Source organism: Serinus canaria, chromosome 1 (genome assembly GCF_022539315.1).
Source record: "Serinus canaria isolate serCan28SL12 chromosome 1, serCan2020, whole genome shotgun sequence".
Classification (NCBI taxonomy): domain Eukaryota; kingdom Metazoa; phylum Chordata; class Aves; order Passeriformes; family Fringillidae; genus Serinus; species Serinus canaria.
Genome location: NC_066313.1, coordinates 112,813,457 through 112,831,399, shown reverse-complemented (window position 1 = coordinate 112,831,399; position 17,943 = coordinate 112,813,457). Strand labels below are relative to the sequence as shown.

Below are 17,943 nucleotides of genomic sequence, written 5' to 3'. Positions count from 1 at the left end.
TGATGGCTGTGAGGTCACTGCCCTGCAGCAGCCTGGCTGCCCTCAGCAGACATTCTGGCCAGAAGTGTTGTGAGGGCACCCAGCACATCAGAGAACACACACTACTGGAATTCTGTCACTGGGGTGGGGAGGGTTTCACTGGGTCATGTTGCACAAAGATCCTGATCTTGGAGCATTCCTCAGATGGGGAATCCACTTCTCTGGAAGAAAACAGTTGCAGTTTTTTGCCACTCTCATCATTGTAAAATATTTCCTCCTTCTGACAAATGTAAATTCGCCCCCATGCAGTTAAATATACTGACCCTTGATCTGTCACTGCAAGATTTGGGAGAAAATAACTTTGATCACTATTTTTCCATTCTCACAGATCTTGGAAAGGAACCAAAAATCTCCCAAGTTGGGGTTTGGAGGCCTCATCACAGAACCAGCAGGGACAGGCTGAGGACTCTGTGTTCCTTGATGTGGAGACTGAGGACAGAACAGGAGTAGCCTGGGAGGGATTGAAAGGTGGTTCCAGAGAGACTGGAGTTTTTCTTCATTGTATAAAACAGCCAGAGAAAGAAATAATGGCACCAAGTGCAGCTCGGGAGGCCCAGAGTGGACATGAGGAGAAAGGAATTTCCCTGGCAGGGCAGGGCTGTGGTGCAGCACATCCCCAGAAGGAGCCTGGAGCAGCCCAAGGCTTTGTGTGGGCAGGCAGAGGCAGGCAGGAGGCAGAGCTGTCAGCAAAGGAAGGGGCCAGCCAGGTGGGGCAGCCGGGGGATGAGCACAGCCTGCAGGGACAGAGGCCAGGGCAGGGACACCGTAGAACAGCCTGGGCTGCACAGGGCACAGGGATGGGCAGCAGCTGCCAGGCCCTGGCAGAGCCAACTTGGGCAGCACTTTGGCCATGGCTGCTGGCCCTGGGCCTGAGGCCACGAGGGGACAAGTGACCCTGGCAGCCCTGGGGCCTCATTGCCTCCTTGTCCCTGCTCAGCACTCACACTCAGACACAAAAAGAGAAATTTAAAATAGGCAGAAAAAAAACATTGAGGAAGAAGATTAAGTAGGATAAGACAGACTGGAAATCAGGCATCAGGATCAACCAGCAAGGTTCACAGAGCAGCCCCTTCTCCCCAGCAATCCTGGAATGGTTTGGATGGGAAGAGCTCTTCAGTGCTCATCTCATCCAAACCCCTCAATGAGCAGGGACATCTCTCACCAGATCAGGTTGTTCAGAGCTCTGTCCCAGCTGGACTTGAATGTTTCTGGGGTTGGGGTATTGAGCACCTCCCTGGGAACCTGTCCGGCTGTTTTGACATCGTCATCATCCAAAATTTCCTCCTTATCTGTTCTTATCTGAGCCTCCCTTCTTTTAGTTTAAAATCACCATCCTTTGTCCTATTGTGACAGGCCCTACCAAAAACCTTTGCCCACCATTGTATTTCCCATGAGCTGGGTTTCCATGGAAATTGTCAAGACAGGCAGCCCAGGTGTGGTGTCCCAATGGGTGTTGCCATGGAAACAGCACCCAGGGTTGCCATGGAAAATGCCCCTTTTTGTCTGGCTGACCTGGCCAAAGGCCCAAGTGAGTGAGGAGAGACAGAATGGGGTTAGGAAATGTAGAGCAAAGAAGTCTGGGCCAGACTTCAAGGCACAGCTTCTCTGACCAGGCCAGACCTTCTTAGGAGAGGCCCTGGATCAGTATCAGTCACAGAGTGCTGCAATCAGCTCTTGTATAACAAGAACAGTAATAAAGGCACCTTTTATAGCAGCTGGAATAGCTGCTAGTGAAGTCCAGGGTAAGGAAGCAAAAGTGGCCTCTGCATCACACCCACAGATGTTTAATTCAGCTGCACAGTGGGATGTTCAGGGTCCCAGGGCACACTCACCAGGGCAGTCCAGGTTTCTCTGTGTCCAGAGGTCGGGGCTGAACCGTGGTATTGGAGCAGTACAAAAATAAGGCCAATAGGGGAATAGGGAGGGAGTGGCTGAGGGACATAGAAACAAGGGAAGGAGCCAGTGGGGTCTGAAGAGCTTTTGAGGGAAGCTTCTTGTGTCTCCCTAAGCCAGGGAATGCCCCTCAGGGCCCCCACAGCAGTTGTCACACTGTGTGGCACCACGGAATGGACTTATTGTGACACTACAGGGCCCCATGGAACTAAGGATTCAAGGAACATGTGGGACCCCATGGAAGCAAGGAGTCCATTGGGACATTGTGGAGCCTCATGGAGAAAAGGGTCCTTTGTGACACCGTGGTACCAAGGAGACCCCTGTGACACTGCCAGGCCCCATGGAAGCAAGGGACCATCGTGACACGATGGGGCCCCATGGAAACAAGAGGCCAGGGTGACACATCTGGTCCTGATGGAACCAAGGATCCAATGTGACACCACCACTGTGACACTGCAGGGCCCCATGGAAACAAGAAGCCAGGTGACACTTCAGAAACAAGGAGAACATTGTGACATTTCAGGGCCTTGTGGAACTGTCTTGTTTTGGAAGGCAGGAGCCTCCCCTGAAATGGAGAATTCAAACCCTCCCCACCCCTCCGAATTGCTATGAATTTTAAATTAAGGGGCTCTCAGGCAAAAAATATGGGAGCAAGAAATTGTGGGAATCCATGAAATTAGAGGGTTATGGGAAAGCTGCAAAAGGCAGGCCTCAGAGACAGCAGAACTGTGATTAGAGCTAAGCAATAGCCATGAGATAGGTCAGCACAAAAATTACCTAAAAAGTAGAAAAGCAAGGACAAATAGAACAATGGTCTGTGTATTAACACTTGTCTAGAATAACTTCCTAAGCTGCAGAAAAGTTTATCTAGCAAGATATTAGGAAGTTTGAAGCTTAATAATGGAGCTCTGTGCATTGTGTTTTAAGGCTCACAAGCAGGCATCGTATTCCAAATAAGCAAGCATTGTTTTAACCAAAGGTATGTGTGCTTTTAGTGGTTGGATGGAACCACTGTCAATATGCTTTTGCTTTGTGTGACTGGTCAAAAAAGTTATAAAGTAAGTTGTAACATTAAGTTCTTTGTCTGCTGCTTGGGATGTGAGCTGCTTGCATCTTCCCATTGTCATAGCCATGTAATGAGACTGATGCTGAAAAATAAAACAGCTCAAGGCACGTTCCACAGCAGTCCCATCCCGTTCGTGATTTGTACATAGCCCCCGGCCGGCGGCAGAAATAATAGTTCTTTAATAGGGAAGGGAAAAAATAAAAGGATAAAATAAAACAATGCAATACACTAGAAGAACACTGACAGAGTCAGAACTCAACCTGACACCCTGTTGGTCAGGGTGTTGGTAGCAATCCAGTTGGAAAAGTGGCTGCAGTCCTCCTGAAGTTTCAGGTGTGGTTCTGTTGGAGCAGGGGGGTCCTGTAGAAAAAAAGGTGTATTCTTCCTCCGCAGATCCATGGAAGTAGAAGCAGCTGCTGTTCCCCTGGGGAATCCAGTGGAGAAAAGTCGTGCTGATGTTTCAGAATCTCCAGATTATATCTGGGTAGCAATTCTTGGCTCCTCCCTCTTGGTGGAGCATCTCACAATCTGATTTTGTAGTTCTTATCAGCCATGCAGTGACATTCAATAGCCTGTTATCAGCAGATGTCTCCTCCAGAGGGAGGAGTGATTGTGATCACTCAGAGAGAGAGAGAGAGATAAGGAAAATTGCCCACTTGACAAAGGACACCTGCCATACAGATGGTAATAGAATCTGTCTTGCCTTGCAATCTGGAACATTATCTACCCCTTATTCTATTTCCATCTGCATCACAATGAAACTTTACACACAATTCTCACTTAAGACCAGGTTTCCCTGTGGTACACCATGGCTTTCTCCATCTTTCTGCATTACCCACCAAGTGTAACCAGGTCCTTGAGCAAAAACAATTCCACAGATGGGTTTGTCTTTGCCTGAGGTGGGATTAATCCAAACAGTCTTTCCTAAAATACCTTTCCCGTGTACAACAGGGACTTTATCTCCCTCCACTGTGTGCAAGGGTTCAGACTGGGCAGGACCAGCTCTATTGATGGACCCTCAGGTGTCGACCATCCAGGCGACTTTTGCTAAGTTCATTTCCCGAGTTCTAAAAGTCCCCCCCTCCAAGTGCCTTCAGGGTAGTCCTAAGCAGTCCATTGCACTGTTCAACTTTCCTGGCAGCTGGTTCGTGACAGGGGATATGATATATTCATTCAATACCATGTTCCTTGGCCCAGGTGTGGACAAGGCCATTCTTGAAATGAGTCTCGTTGTGTGACTCAGTTTTCTCAGGGGTTCCATGTCTCCCCAGGACTTGCTTTTCAAGGCCCAGGATGGTGTTCCAGGCAGTGGCATGAGGCACAGGGTGGGTCTCCAACCACCCAGTGGTGGCTTCCACCATGGTCAGCACGTAGCACTTGCCTTGGCGTGTCTGGGGCAGTGTGACGTAGTCGATCTGCCAGGCCTCCCCATACTTGTACTTGGACCACTGCCCACCATACCACAGGGGCTTCACTCGCTGAGCCTGTTTGATGGCAGCACACATCTCACAGTCATGGATAACCTGAGAAATACTGTCCATGGTTACATCCAACCCTCAGTCTCGTACCCACCTCTAGGTGGCATCCCTGCCCTGATGGCCTGAGGCATCATGGGCCCATCGAGCTAGGAACAGCTCCCCCTTGATTTGCCAATCTAGGTCTATCTTTGACACCTCTATTTTTGCTGCCTGATTTACCTGTTCATTGTTTCAGTGTTCCTCATTAGCCCGACTCTTGGGGACATGGGCATCTACATGGCAGACCTTCACAGGGAGCTTCTCCAACCGAGTGGCAATGTCTTTCCATTCATCAGCAGCCCAGACTGGTGTTCCCCTGTGCTGCCAGTTGGCCTTTTTCCACCTTTCCAGCCAGCCCCACAGAGCATTGGCTACCATCCACAAGTCAGTATAAAGGTAGAGCTTTGGCCACTTCTCTCTCTCAGCAATGTCCAGGGCCAGCTGAACAGCTTTGAGTTCAGAAAGTTGACTTCATCCACCTTCTCCTTCGGTAGCTTGAGCGACCTGTCGTGTGGGGCTCCATACGGCTGCTTCCCCCTTCTGGTTCATCCCTACAATGCGACAGGAACCGTCCATGAAAAGAGCGTAGCGTGTTTCCTCTGCTGGTAATTGGTTGTATGGTGGAGCTTCTTCAGCACGTGTCACTTGCTCTTGTTCCTCTTCATCAGTGAGACCAAAGTTTTCACCTTCCAGGCAGTTTGTAATTATCTCCAAAATCCCAGGGCAATTCAGGTTTCCAATATGGGCACGCTGTGTGATCAGAGCATTCCATTTACTCCATGTAGCGTCAGAGGCGTGGTGGATAGTGGGAAACTTTTTCTTAAACATCCACCCCAACACCAGCAGTTGGGGTGCCAGGAGGAGTTGTGCTTCCCTGTCAATCACCTCTGAGGCAGCTTGAACTCCTTCATAGGCAGCCAAGATTTCCTTCTCTGTGGGAGTGTAGTTGGCTTCGGACCATCTGTAGCTGCAACTCCAGAATCCCAGTGGTCGATACCAAGTCTCCCCAGGCACCTTCTGCCAAAGGCTCCAGGACAAGCCATGGTTCCCGGCTGCAGAGTAGAGCACGTGCTTCACCTCTGGTCCCGTCCTGAATGGGCCAAGGGCAACTGCATGAGTAGTCTCCTGTTTGATCTGGGCAAAAGCCTGTTGCTCTTCAGGGCCCCAGTGGAAATTGTTCTTCTTGCAGGTGACCAGGTAAAGAGGGCTCACAATCTGGCTGTACTCAGAAATGTGCATTCTCGAAAAACCTATGGCACCTAGGAAAGCTTGTGTTTCCTTCTTGCTAGTTGGTGGAGACATAGCTGTGATCTTGTTGATGACTTCAGTGGGAATCTGATGCCGTCCGTCTTGCCACTTTACTCCCAGGAACTGGATCTCTAGGGACGGTCTTTTGACTTTGCTCTTCTTGATGGCGAAACTGGCTTTTAGCAGAATCTGGATGATCCTCTCTGCTTTTTCAAATACTTCCATTGCCATGTTCCCCCACACAATGATGTCATCGATGTACCAGGTGTTCTGGAACTTTACCCTCTTCCAGTGCAGTCTGGATCAGTCCATGGCAGATGGTGGGGCTGTGCTTCCACCCATGGGGCAGTCGGTTCCAAGTGTACTGCACGCCCCTCCAGGTGAAAGCAAACTGAGGCCTGCATTCTGCTGCCAGAGGAATGGAGAAAAATGCGTTAGCAATGTCAACAGTGGCGTACCATTGTTGAGGATTTGTTGCAGATTGAGGAGTTTTTGAGAAACAATGGCCATATTCAGCTGATGCACAATCCAGCCTGCTTGGGATAATGGACAATGGACACATTCACAAACAATACTGGACATATTCAGAAAATGGGGTCGGTATATCCTTGAAAAGGATACAAGAAGAAGAGTCAAATGGACTCAGCAAGTTTATCAGTGAGCTTGGGAAAGTGAGGAAAAAGACAGTTCATGGGTGGGACATGAAAACCACAGCCAGACGCGTGAAAAGTTAGATGATCCAATCAGCACCCTATCTTAGACACGTGAACAGCTAGGCCTGGCCAAGCATGTATTAGCTAGAGACGTGTGGACAGTAGAGAATTATTATAAATACAGTCGTTTTAGGGATAATAAATTTGGCTTCACTAGATCATATTGGCTGTGGTGTGATCTTCCTGAACCTCCACGTCCTGCACCGTTCCCCCCACATTTCTGGTAGAGAATTGCAGGGCAACCCTGAGAGGGACTCAAGGACAGGAATTTGGCTGCTGTGCAGAGGGTCGGAGCCAGCCCTCGAGGAGCAGAGAAGCCGACTGAAAGTATCCTCACTGCCCCGGTGAGAGGAAAAGGTTACCTGGAGCTCCAGTCGTAGTTGTCCTGAATCTCACCCTGATCAAGGTGAGCGGCCGGGGGGAGATGGGGTCTGAACATGAAAGGGAAGGTGTTTAGAAACTCCTCCAACATATCCTCTCTAAGAGAGAACAAAAGTATGATGCTTCCATTTTGAAGGGGCTATTACACTGGGCTTAGGAACATAATCTCATAGCAGGAGCACAGGGTGCTTTTGAGATTTTGACATGGGAAGCTGTGGGGCGAAGGTTATGGGACTGCATTGCATCCGGGAGGAATGGGGCAAAAGAGGCATCTAAGTATGCTACTTTGTGGAAAATCATCATAGCAGCTTTACAGGGTTTAAAGGCAGAGAGGAAAGCTGCTTCTGCAGCTTGGGCTGCCCTTGCCTCTGAGCCAGAAAAACCTCAGGCATTCCCAGTAACTTCAGTTCAACCACTGTTTTCTACAACCTTAGATATTCCCTTGCACAGCCCACAACCCCTCAGCTCAGCATGGAGCATTGCACCAACTGCTCCTCCAGCTCCTAGTAAGAATGAGGAAGCTGCTGCCCCTTCAGAGGTGTTGGTCTGCAGACCAAAGGATACTTGCACGCACAGTGAAAAAAGTTCTTCAGGTTTGTTAGTCTGCAGAACAAAGGACAGTTGTACTCAGAGTGAAAAAATTGCTGATAACAGTAACTTAGAGACTAAACATGCTGTAAAGGATAAGGAAAGAGATGTTGTTATGAATAATACTTCCATTGAAGAGGATTTAAGGTCTCTTGTGGACAATTTACAAAAATTGGTAATTTAACAAAAGGATTCAGTTGTCCCTAAAAGAGACTATTCTTTTGAAAAAATGAATCTACCAATGATTGTGGGTTCGGACAGACAATCAGGAAAGCGGGTACCTCCTTCTCATGTTGTCTCTGATCCAGCATCCCAGCTGGTTAAACAAAATTCTCCCTCTCATGCTGTAAAGGATGCGGAATTAGAATTGGAATGTGACCCTGAAATAGAAGCAGTGCAGAAACGCAAGTGGCAGGGGGTTATTACAGAAGCGATTATAAAAGGGACTTTTGTCACAAATGATATACAGGCTTTTCCTGTAGTAACTAATGCTGCAGGTAGAGTTTGGGAACCTTTCGATTGGAAGACTTTAGAGAGGGTAAGAAATGCAGTCTCACAATTTGGTTTAAAATCCCAGCTTGAACAGTCACTGCTGCAGTATGTTTTTACCTCTAACATATTTGTTCCAGCTGATGTGTATACCCTAATCAGGCTTATAATGCCACCCCACCAGCAGATGATGTTCCATAAAAGCTGGGAGGAAAAGTGTGCCCAGGAAGCAGCAAAGCCTCGGGCACAGGGTGATCCTTTGTATGGTTTAACAGCACAGCAGTTACTTGGCAAAGGGCCCTAGGCTACTGCCACTGCCCAGGTTAGGAGCATTGACGAAGTTTTACACATAGCCAACAATTAGCCTATAATGCTCTTCTTGCACTTCCTGATGGATTATACACTGAGGCTTTTACTCAAATTCGCCAAAGAGAGAATGAGGACTTTGATAAATTTGTGGACAGATTGCATGAGGCTATTTATGATCATCCTGATTTGGACCCAGACACAAAGGTGAAATTGTTTAATATGCTGGCTTGTGACAATGCTAATGATAAAACTCAGCAGATTTTGGGTACATTAAAGAAGGGAGGTGATGTTACAGAAATGCTGGAACTGATGGCTAGGACTACAGAAAGGGAAAAGGCATCCTATGTAGCTGCTGCAGTACAAGATGCAGTAAAACCACTGATATCTAAAATGGAAAAGAAAGCAGAAGGGAAAGAACATTAAGTGCTTTGGATGTGGTAAAATCAGACATGTTCAGAGTCAGTGTCGCTTTTCAGCGGTGGAAAGAAAAAAAAAAAAAGGAAAAAAAAAATCTGTTCTATATACAAAAAAAAAAAAAAAAAAAAAAAAGATAACCACAACACTAAAGAATGTCTCTTCCAGGGAAACCGCCTTGCCAACACGTTCTCTCCTCACATGCAAAAACAAGTAAGGAGAGCCTGGATAGCTCAGCCTCCCACCGTGGGCTCTACACACTCAGATCCTCAACAGCCAGAAGTGCCAGACTGGACATAGACACTGCAGTAGATGTCACCATCACAGACTCTGCTGTACACCTGATAGACACCAATGTAAAAGGACCCTTGGGGGTGGGCTTAGTGCTTTTTTGTTGGGGAGATCATCTGCCAGTAAAAAGGGATTGGATATAACCCCTGGGGTTATTGATGTAGACTATCAAGGGGTTGTTAAAATTATGGTTAGAACATTTTTCCCTCCTGTATCTATTCCCAAAGGCTCACAAATTGCTCAGCTTGTTCCTTTTAAGTCTTGTGTCCCCTGTGCAGATGACAAGGAGTGGGGAACAGGAAGCTTTGGTTTCACAAGTAACCCAGAAGTATATTAGGCCATGGACATCCCAAGAGGTAAACCAAACCAACAGGTAACACTGACACATCCTAATGGTGATTCTATTACTAAAAACCTCACAACTGAAACTGGAGCAGATGTAACCCTCATTTCAAACACAATATGGCCTAAAGATTTGGCATTAGTTAACCCTACTTTAGTCATTGCAGGTATTAGAGAGACTCAGACAACTCAAATGAGCAAAGATGTAATTACCTTTACCTTCCCAGGTGGACTCTAGATAAGAGACAGCAGCGGGCCTTGGATCACATTACCACAAAGGTTGCTACATCACATGCACATCGTCTGATCAAGGATGTTCCAGTTCAATTGATAATCATCAATCAGGGCAAGGAGGATGACTACTTTGCCAAGCATCCTTTCGCCTTAATTTGTCAAAGGGTTAAAACTTGGGCTAATGCCCTAGTTCTTTTGGAGTGGATGTTTTTACCTGTAAAACAGGCTAGAACTATTACCACGCGTTAGGAAATTTTTGCTCATTTAATTATGAAGGGTAGGAGGAGAATTTTGGAAATCTGGGGACATGAACCGTATGCAATTGTAGTACCACTGGCTAACTGGTATCTTGAATGGGGAATTAGACATTCTGTTTCTTTTCAGATAGCTTTGGCTGGGTATGATGGTAAAGTTCACAACACTTACCCACGACACCAGGTGTTATCTTTATTGGAGCACCAGCGTCTGGAGGACAGACCCTGGAGATCTGACTGTCCAGTATCTGGGCAGACAGTATTTACAGATGCAGGTACAAGGTCAAAAAGGGCTGCCTGCACTTGGCAGCAGGAAAAAGTGTGGAAAAAGCATGTCATTTTTGGAGAGTCAAAAGATACATTGCAGACATTAGAATTGAAAGCGGTGATTTGGGCTTTTGAAAATTGGAAAAATGAGGCCATTAACATTGCTTCTGATTCACTTTATGTAGTTGGCTGTGTCCAACGCCTTGAAAGAGCAGTACTCAAGGAGGTGAGTAATAAGCATTTGTATTCCCTTTTAAGCCAATTGCCTAAAAACCTAGATCAACGACAGCAGGAATACTTTATTACTCATATTTGAAGTCATCAAGGTCTCCCTGGTCTGTCTGAAGGTAATGCTCGAGCTGATCGGTTGCTAGCCACTGTCTGGCCAATGCCAAACCCTGATAAATTTCAGCAGGCTAAAACTTCCCACGCTTTTCTTCATCAGTCTGCTAAAATGTTAGTTAAACAATTTGGTGTTCCCTTTACTGATGCTTCTGGTATTGTGCGATCCTGTCCTCATTGTCAACAAGATGGCATTGGTTTAGGCACTGGTGTTAACCCTAGGGGTACTGAACCTTTGCAATTGTGGCAAATGGATGTAACTCATGTAGCAGAATTTGGTCAAAAAAAGTTTGTACATGTTTGCATTGATACCTATTCTTGTGTTATATGGGCTACTCCCTTAACAGGTGAGGCAGCACGTCATGTTGAAAAACATTTTTACAATTGCTTTGCCATATTAGGTGTCCCCTTAGCAATCAAGACTGACAATGGTCCTGCTTACTGTTCCTTAGGATTCAAGCGCTTCTGTAATTCATGGGGTATTCAACATGACACTGGTATTCCTCACAATCCTCCTGGTCCAGCAATTATTGAGCGTGCTCATTAGACGTTCAAGGGCATGCTGCAAAAACAAAAAGGGGGAACAACAGGATTATCCCCTGAGGAAAAAACAGCTAAAGCCATCTTTGTGCTTAATTACCTTAGAACAACAGGAGATAGGGAAGATCCACCTATTCTTGTGCATCACACCCTCACACGTAATCCAAGGGAGGAATTGCCCGACGGTACTCAGGTCATGTTCAAAAGCCCAGAAACAGGGGTGTGGGAAGGACCAGCTACAGTAAAACTAATAGGCAGAGGTTATATGTGCTTACTTACACATAAAGGCATTCATTGGATCCCAGCCAAGTGGGTGAAGCCCTATCTGAAACCACCGTCATCAACCCATGCTGTGTCCAGAGGCGGAGAGTCGGTGAAAGCACCGATTCCAGACAGCCCTGAATCCACTTCTCCAACACCTGACAACTGAACAACGATCGGAGTATCTACCAAGTGTGCTGGAGTATGCTGAGGAAGTACTAGCAACTCCACATAGGCTCAACATACACCTTTGGATCCATTTCGTACCTGCTTAATTGGAGTTCCCTTAGACACAATGGAAGAATTTGGAAAATGGACCAGAGCTCAAATTTATGATAACTTAAGCAAGGCCTGGTCAAATAGGTGTACTAATCAAAATGGAATAATCACAGAAAATTGGTGTGAAAAACAAAAAATCCCTAGAAATACTTTAGGATCTCAGGCATTTAAAATCACTGAAAAATTAAATACTACAAGTCAGGAGCCACAGGAGCTGGATATTCTGGGATCAGTGCCAGGAAATTATTGTTTGTTCTTTGAGTATTTCAAGGGCAGAGAGCTGATTAGGGAGAGGTCAGGAAAGCCCGGACATGACAGCACTTGGATATCTCCTGTATCTTTGTGGTATTGTTGCAGAAGTTCGAAAATTATTGAAAAACGTATTTTAGTTCATAGATAGATGTCTAGATTAGTGAAACAATATGATAGTTAGCATGAGTAGCAGTAGTTATGCTAAGGCCGCAGTAAGCCCGGTAAACTTTAAGTGAACTTTAGTGCATGGTAGATCGAGAGAATGTATTATCTAAGATTTGCTACATTCTTGTATTATAAGATTTGCTACATTCTTATCTATGGAATGTACCTTCTGGCTAAGTAACAAATGTCATGATGTACCTAATAAATCTCAGTATACCTCTAAAGATGCTTAGCGATGTACATAGATCAGATGAAGCAATCATGTTAAGAAAAGTATATAAACCCTGTAAATTTTGTTGCAAGATGGGGCTCTGACTTTGGACGAAAGTCCTCAGGCTCCCAGGGCCCTCAATAAAGCACCGCATAAAGCAACTCCGGTTGTTTTGTGTTTTCTTCGGATCGGGCAACAGTATTACAATACCACGGCACACTGTGCCAACTGGACACGGTCTATGCCCTTAAAACAAAAATCAGCAAGCATGTTGCCTCCTGGAGTTTTTCTCATTTTTGGAGATAGAGCTTGGACTGCAATTCCTCAGAAAGCATTAGGAGGACCTTGCTATTTTGGGAAACTGGCACTGTTTGCCCCTAGCATTCAACAGATGCTTATCATCAGGCACAAATACTAGCGTCAGAAACGTAGTGTGCATTCATTAGGCTCAGGCTGTAGGGATAAGGTAGAATTATGGAACAGGCCTTTGGTTATACTGGCATCACTTTTTACACCAGGCGTAGCTTCTTCACAGGCCCTTACACAATTAAAACAATTGGCTTGTGGGACAGGAAAACAAATTATTACATCTATAAACAAAAGGAAAACAAATTATTACATCTATAATACTGAATGAGCTTACCACTGATGTAGGTAGCATACGCCACGCTGTGCTACAAGACAGGGCTGCTATAGATTTTTTGTTGCTAGCACAAGGACATGGGTGTGAGGATTTTGAAGGGATGTGTTGCATGAATCTCTCTGACCACTCTGAATCTATTCACACAAACAGACACTGCTTAAGGAAAATGTGCAAAAGCTCACAGTTGTGGACAATTCCTTTGATGTGTGGCTAAAATCCTGGGGAATAACAGGCTGGCTAAATAACTTAGTGCGCTTTGGCATTATGATACTTTGTATTCATTTTTCAATTCTGCTTATAGTGCCTTGCTTTCTACGCTGGGTGCAGAAACTCATTGACAGTGCTTTTAAATCAGTCTGGCTTCTGCAAAAACAAAGCAGGGCAGCTCCTGGAAGTCGGCCAAGAGTGAGAAGAGAGTCCGGCACCTAGAGATGATTTTAACTTTTTTTCCTTCACGATGGAAACCTTCCAGACGTTGATCCTCCCGGAGGACAGAGATAAGAACAAGAAGAAATGGACAAGTGAAATGAGAGGTTTGTGTGAGTAGGGAGTAGTGGAGTTAATGAGAAGAATTTACTTGGGAAGAGATAAACGGAGGAGCAGGTTTTTTTTCGGCTGTGGACGGACTAACTTTCTATTGTAACACAGAGGCTGCGGTTTTGGGGGGAAAGCAATGGCTCAGACCCAAGAAAGGCAGTGAAGAGTAGTGGTGGGCAGAAATCAGAAATGAGAGGATTTCTGTCGTGAAGCCCTTGCCCCGGGGGAAATGGGGGGGATTTTGTTATCCCAAAATGGAGAGACTGTCGTTTTGTGGAACTGACCAAAGTATCCTTAAAAAGAGAAACCCCAAAAGCAATCTTCTGGTCCATGTCCATGGTGAGAGCATGGAATATGGAAAGGGGTTAGTCAAGAAACAGCACAAGGAGAAGACTCCTTCCTCTTTAATAGAATGTATTGATTGTTTGAAGAAGGATAATGGACTGAGAATTAACACCTGGGAGATGGGGACTGAAGGAAGATTTGAGTTCGTATTGTATGTTGTAATGTGGGTTGAGAGGGGGAGGAGAAAATGTGTTTGAAAGATTTCCATTCTGTTCTTTGTGTGTGTGTGTGTGTGTATGTGTGTGTGTGTGTGTGTGTGTGTGTGTGTGTGTGTGTTAATAAAGTTTTTTTGTTTCCTTTTATTCCTAAATTGGTGTTTGCTTGCTCTGTTTCTGGTCACATCTCACAGTAGACACTACGTGGATGTGTTTTCATGGAGGCACTGGCATTGTGCCCAGTCCAAAACCAAGACATTTCATAAGCGTCTTATCTCTTTTCTCTCCTTTCTCTCTCTCTAGGAAGCGGGGTGAGGGTGGGGGGGGGGGGGGGAGTTTGCTCGGTGCTTTCACTACTTCCACCCCTCCATCCTTTCACTTCCCCCCCCCCGGTCTCTCTCTCTCTCTCTCCAAGATCCAAGGCCTCCGGCCCAGCTCACGCCGCCTCGTGGCCTTTTCCCCTCCCCCACCCGGCCTACAGCCGGAGGGGGAGAAAGAACTGACCTGATCCCTTTGCTGATCGACAAATGTTGAGGATTTGTTGCAGATTGAGGAGTTTATGAGAAACAATGGCCATATTCCGCTGATGCACAATCCAGCCTGCTTGGGATAATGGACAATGGACACTTTCACAAACAATAATAGACATATTCAGAAAATGGGGTTGGTATATTCTTAATATAATAATATTATAGTAATAATATATATAATAAATATAATAATATAATATATAATATAATAATAATAATATATATAATATATTATAATAATATAATAATATTATATTATTATTATATAATAATATATAATAGGCTGCTGTCTCGTCCGCAGCCTGCAATGAGAGATGATGGTTCAAAATGACATGATTATTTGAGTTCTGCGGCACAGTGAGATGATTGATTGTGTACAAAGCTTTTGCCAACCGACTGTGCGGGGTTTCACCCTGCATTCCCCGTTTTTGTTTTTGAAGGACCTGCTTCAGAGTACCATGAGCACGTTCCACAATCGCTTGACCAGTTGGAGAATGAGGGATACCGAACTTGTATGAAACACCCCACAACTGCAGGAACTGCCGCACCTTTTGAGATGTGTAAGCAGGACCATTGTCGGTTTTCACAGCAGAAGGTATGCCCAGAACGGCAAAGGCCTGCCTCCAGTGGGCAATGACATCACGGGCCTTTTCTCCAGTGTGAGCAGAAGCCCACATGGCAGAGAACGTGTCCACCATGACATGCACATACTTGAGCCGGCTAAACTCGGCAATCTGGGTGACATCGGTCTGCCAAAGCTCCAAGGCCCGAAGGCCTCTGGGGTTAACCCCTGCCGGCAAAGGCGCAGCGAGTGCGTGGCAGTCATCACACGACTGAACGATGTCACGAGCCTCAGTTGGCGTCAGCTGAAACTGCTTTTGCAGGGTATGTGCGTTTTGGTGGAAAAACCCATGTGATGCCTCGGCCTGCGCGAGTGTATCAGGCTGAGGTGCCACCCACGCTGGGTTAGCCAACTTGTCAGCGCTCGCGTTACCTTCCACTATAAATCCTGGCAAATTGGTGTGGCTCCTCACATGCAGAACATAGAACGGATGAACCCTGGCCTGAATGGCACGCCACAAGGTCTTCAGCAAATGAAACAAGGCAGGATTACTGACCTCCTTCAAAACCGAATGACCCAATCGCTGCGCGATGTCGGCCACATAGGCAGAATCCGTGACCAAGTTGAAAGGTTCCTGGGAGAATTTCTCAAATGCCATGACAGCAGCCCTCAACTCAACCAATTGGGCTGACCCATCCTCACGGCCTTCCAGAACCTGCCACTCAGATCCGTCCCTCCAGGTAACAATGGCCTTTCCTGTTTTCCCTGAACTGTCAGTGAAGACAGTGGGTCCTTGCACGGGTTCCTGACTATTTTTGGGCCGCAAAGAGATCTGTGTGGACTTCACCACATGTAATAGCCTATGGCTGGGCAGATGATAAGTGATCTGCCCTGAAAAATTTTCCAGAGCGCTCTGCAGGGACACACTGTTTGCAAAGCTCCAGTCAAAATCTTCCCGGGGTACCGGGAGTATGATCTTTGCGGGATCCGCACCCATCAATTGCAAACACCGTTTTCGGCATTTGATTATCAAACGAGCAATCAGCTCAAACAATGCAGTTGCCGTCTTCTGCGGCTGATGGGGCAGGAAAACCCATTCCAAGATGTGCAAGGAATCGGACCATTTGTCACTCCACTGGCCAATGATACCTGTGGGATGCGAATCTGGAGTGGTGATAAACACAGTGACATCAACGGAGGGATCAATGCGATAAACTAGGCAAGCCGAAACAGCTCGCTGAACCACCTGCAGCGCCTCACGCGCCTCAGGGGTCAATGTGCGAGGTGACCTTAGGTCAGAGTCTCCTTTCAGCAAATCGTACAGTGGAGACAGTTGTGCGTCGGTTAGTCCCAGATACGGACGTAACCAAGTGATGACACCCACCAATTTCTGAGTATCGTTCAGTGTCTTCACGGATTGCACAAATTGCACCTCCTGGTGACAGATTGTCCGCTCCAGGATTTTGACCCCCAAATATTTCCAAGGTGGTTGTTGTTGAACCTTTTCTGGAGCCACCTGCAGTCCATGAGCATGCAGAGCATCCAGCAACCGAGGCTGAATCCTCAGCAGCTCATCCTGGGTGGACGCAGCCACCAAAATGTCGTCCATATAATGATACAGACGTGCATCAGGAAACTGCTTGCGAACTCCAGACAAGGCACGGGCCACATACCATTGGCATATGGCCGGAGAATTCCGCATGCCCTTGGGCAAAGTCCTCCATTGATATCTCTGTGCAGGCTCAGCGTTGTTGATCGCTGGCACCGAGAAGGTGAATTTTGGCCTGTCATTGGGATGCAAAGGTATGGTAAAGAAACAGTCCTTCAGATCCACAATGAGGACCGGCCAGTCTGCGGGAAGCATGGTAGGCGATGGCATGCCCACCTGCAATGTTCCCATGCCTTCCATCACGGCATTGACCTTTCGGAGGTCTTGCAACAACCTCCATTTCCCAGACTTCTTTCTGATGCAGAAGACAGGAGTGTTCCAGGGACTGGTAGAAGGCTCCAGATGACCCTGGTCCAACTGCTCCTGCACCAAAGTTCAAAGGGCGACCAATTTTTCGTCAGGGAGGGGCCACTGGTTTTCCCAAACAGGCTTGTCCACCAGCCACCGTATAGGAGGCGTAGGACACTCCGCGCCCTTCATCGCAGTGGCCCCCATCAAAAATCCGTGCCGATACGCACCCCCCAGGCGGACAAAACATCTCTCCCCCAGAGATTGGCAGGAGTAGAAGTAACATGAGGCCTAATCCAGGCCTGTTGTCCCTCTGGGTTCACAACCAGCACAGGCCGCTGGCTCACGTAGCACCGCGCCGTCCCTCTCAGTCCTGTGACTGACGCCTCCACCGGATTCAGGGGCCACTCTGGGGGCCAGGTGTCGAGGGAGAGAACCGTAACATCAGCACCACTGTCAAGAAGCCCACGGAGTCGGATCTCCGACGGTGTCACACCAGGGATGGACAGGGTGCACAGCATCTCGGGACGGTCCCTGGTCAGGACAGCAGTCCAGTAAACTTGGGGCGTCCCAGTGGATCCAAAGCCGCCAGTTCCACGCGACCGGTCAGACGTCCTGCAAACAGAGGACTTAAAGGGCACAAGTTGAGCAAGTCGCGTCCCTTTCGGGATCGTAACGGGGGGGTGGGTGTGGAGACCATGGCGCAAATCTGCCCCATGGAATCTGCATCAATGAGCCCCAGGTGCACAATGATGCCCTGGAGAGTGGCACTAGACCTCCCCATCAGGAGAGCACTCATGCCCCCACCCAGGACATGATGCCTTTGGCGCATGCCCCAAAGGCATCCAGAGGAACCTTGTGTATCTTACCAGAGTCTATAACGACTGTTGCTGTGGTGCAGACATCCACGCCTGCGGATCCGCTGGTGCTGGCTGCGAGCCGGCAAAGCAGACCTGCATTGGCTCCGGGGTCTGGGGAGAGGCTTCTATCTTGGCGCGTCCCCCCTTTGCGCTCGGCTTTACGTTTCCCGAGCTCGTTAAGGCCTGGCCATTAACATGAACAGTCGCCTTGCAGACATTGGACATATGATTAGGCCTACCGCACCGACCGCACAAGAAC

At 47.3% G+C, this 17,943-nt stretch overlaps 2 protein-coding genes across 2 annotated transcripts in view; both read left to right on the top strand.

Moving 5' to 3' along the window:
• Positions 1 to 17,943, top strand: part of LOC108961955 (runt-related transcription factor 1-like) — a 143,296-nt gene that overhangs the window by 62,816 nt on the left and 62,537 nt on the right. The gene's annotated exons all lie outside the window — the stretch shown is intronic.
• LOC103825080 (zinc finger and SCAN domain-containing protein 2-like) overlaps positions 1 to 17,943 on the top strand; it is a 36,285-nt gene that overhangs the window by 16,871 nt on the left and 1,471 nt on the right. Inside the window, exons 6-7 of the mRNA XM_050976801.1 lie at positions 16,608 to 16,732; positions 17,245 to 17,311. Coding sequence (XP_050832758.1) covers positions 16,608 to 16,732; positions 17,245 to 17,311 — 192 coding nt within the window. The remainder of the gene's footprint in view (positions 1 to 16,607; positions 16,733 to 17,244; positions 17,312 to 17,943) is intronic.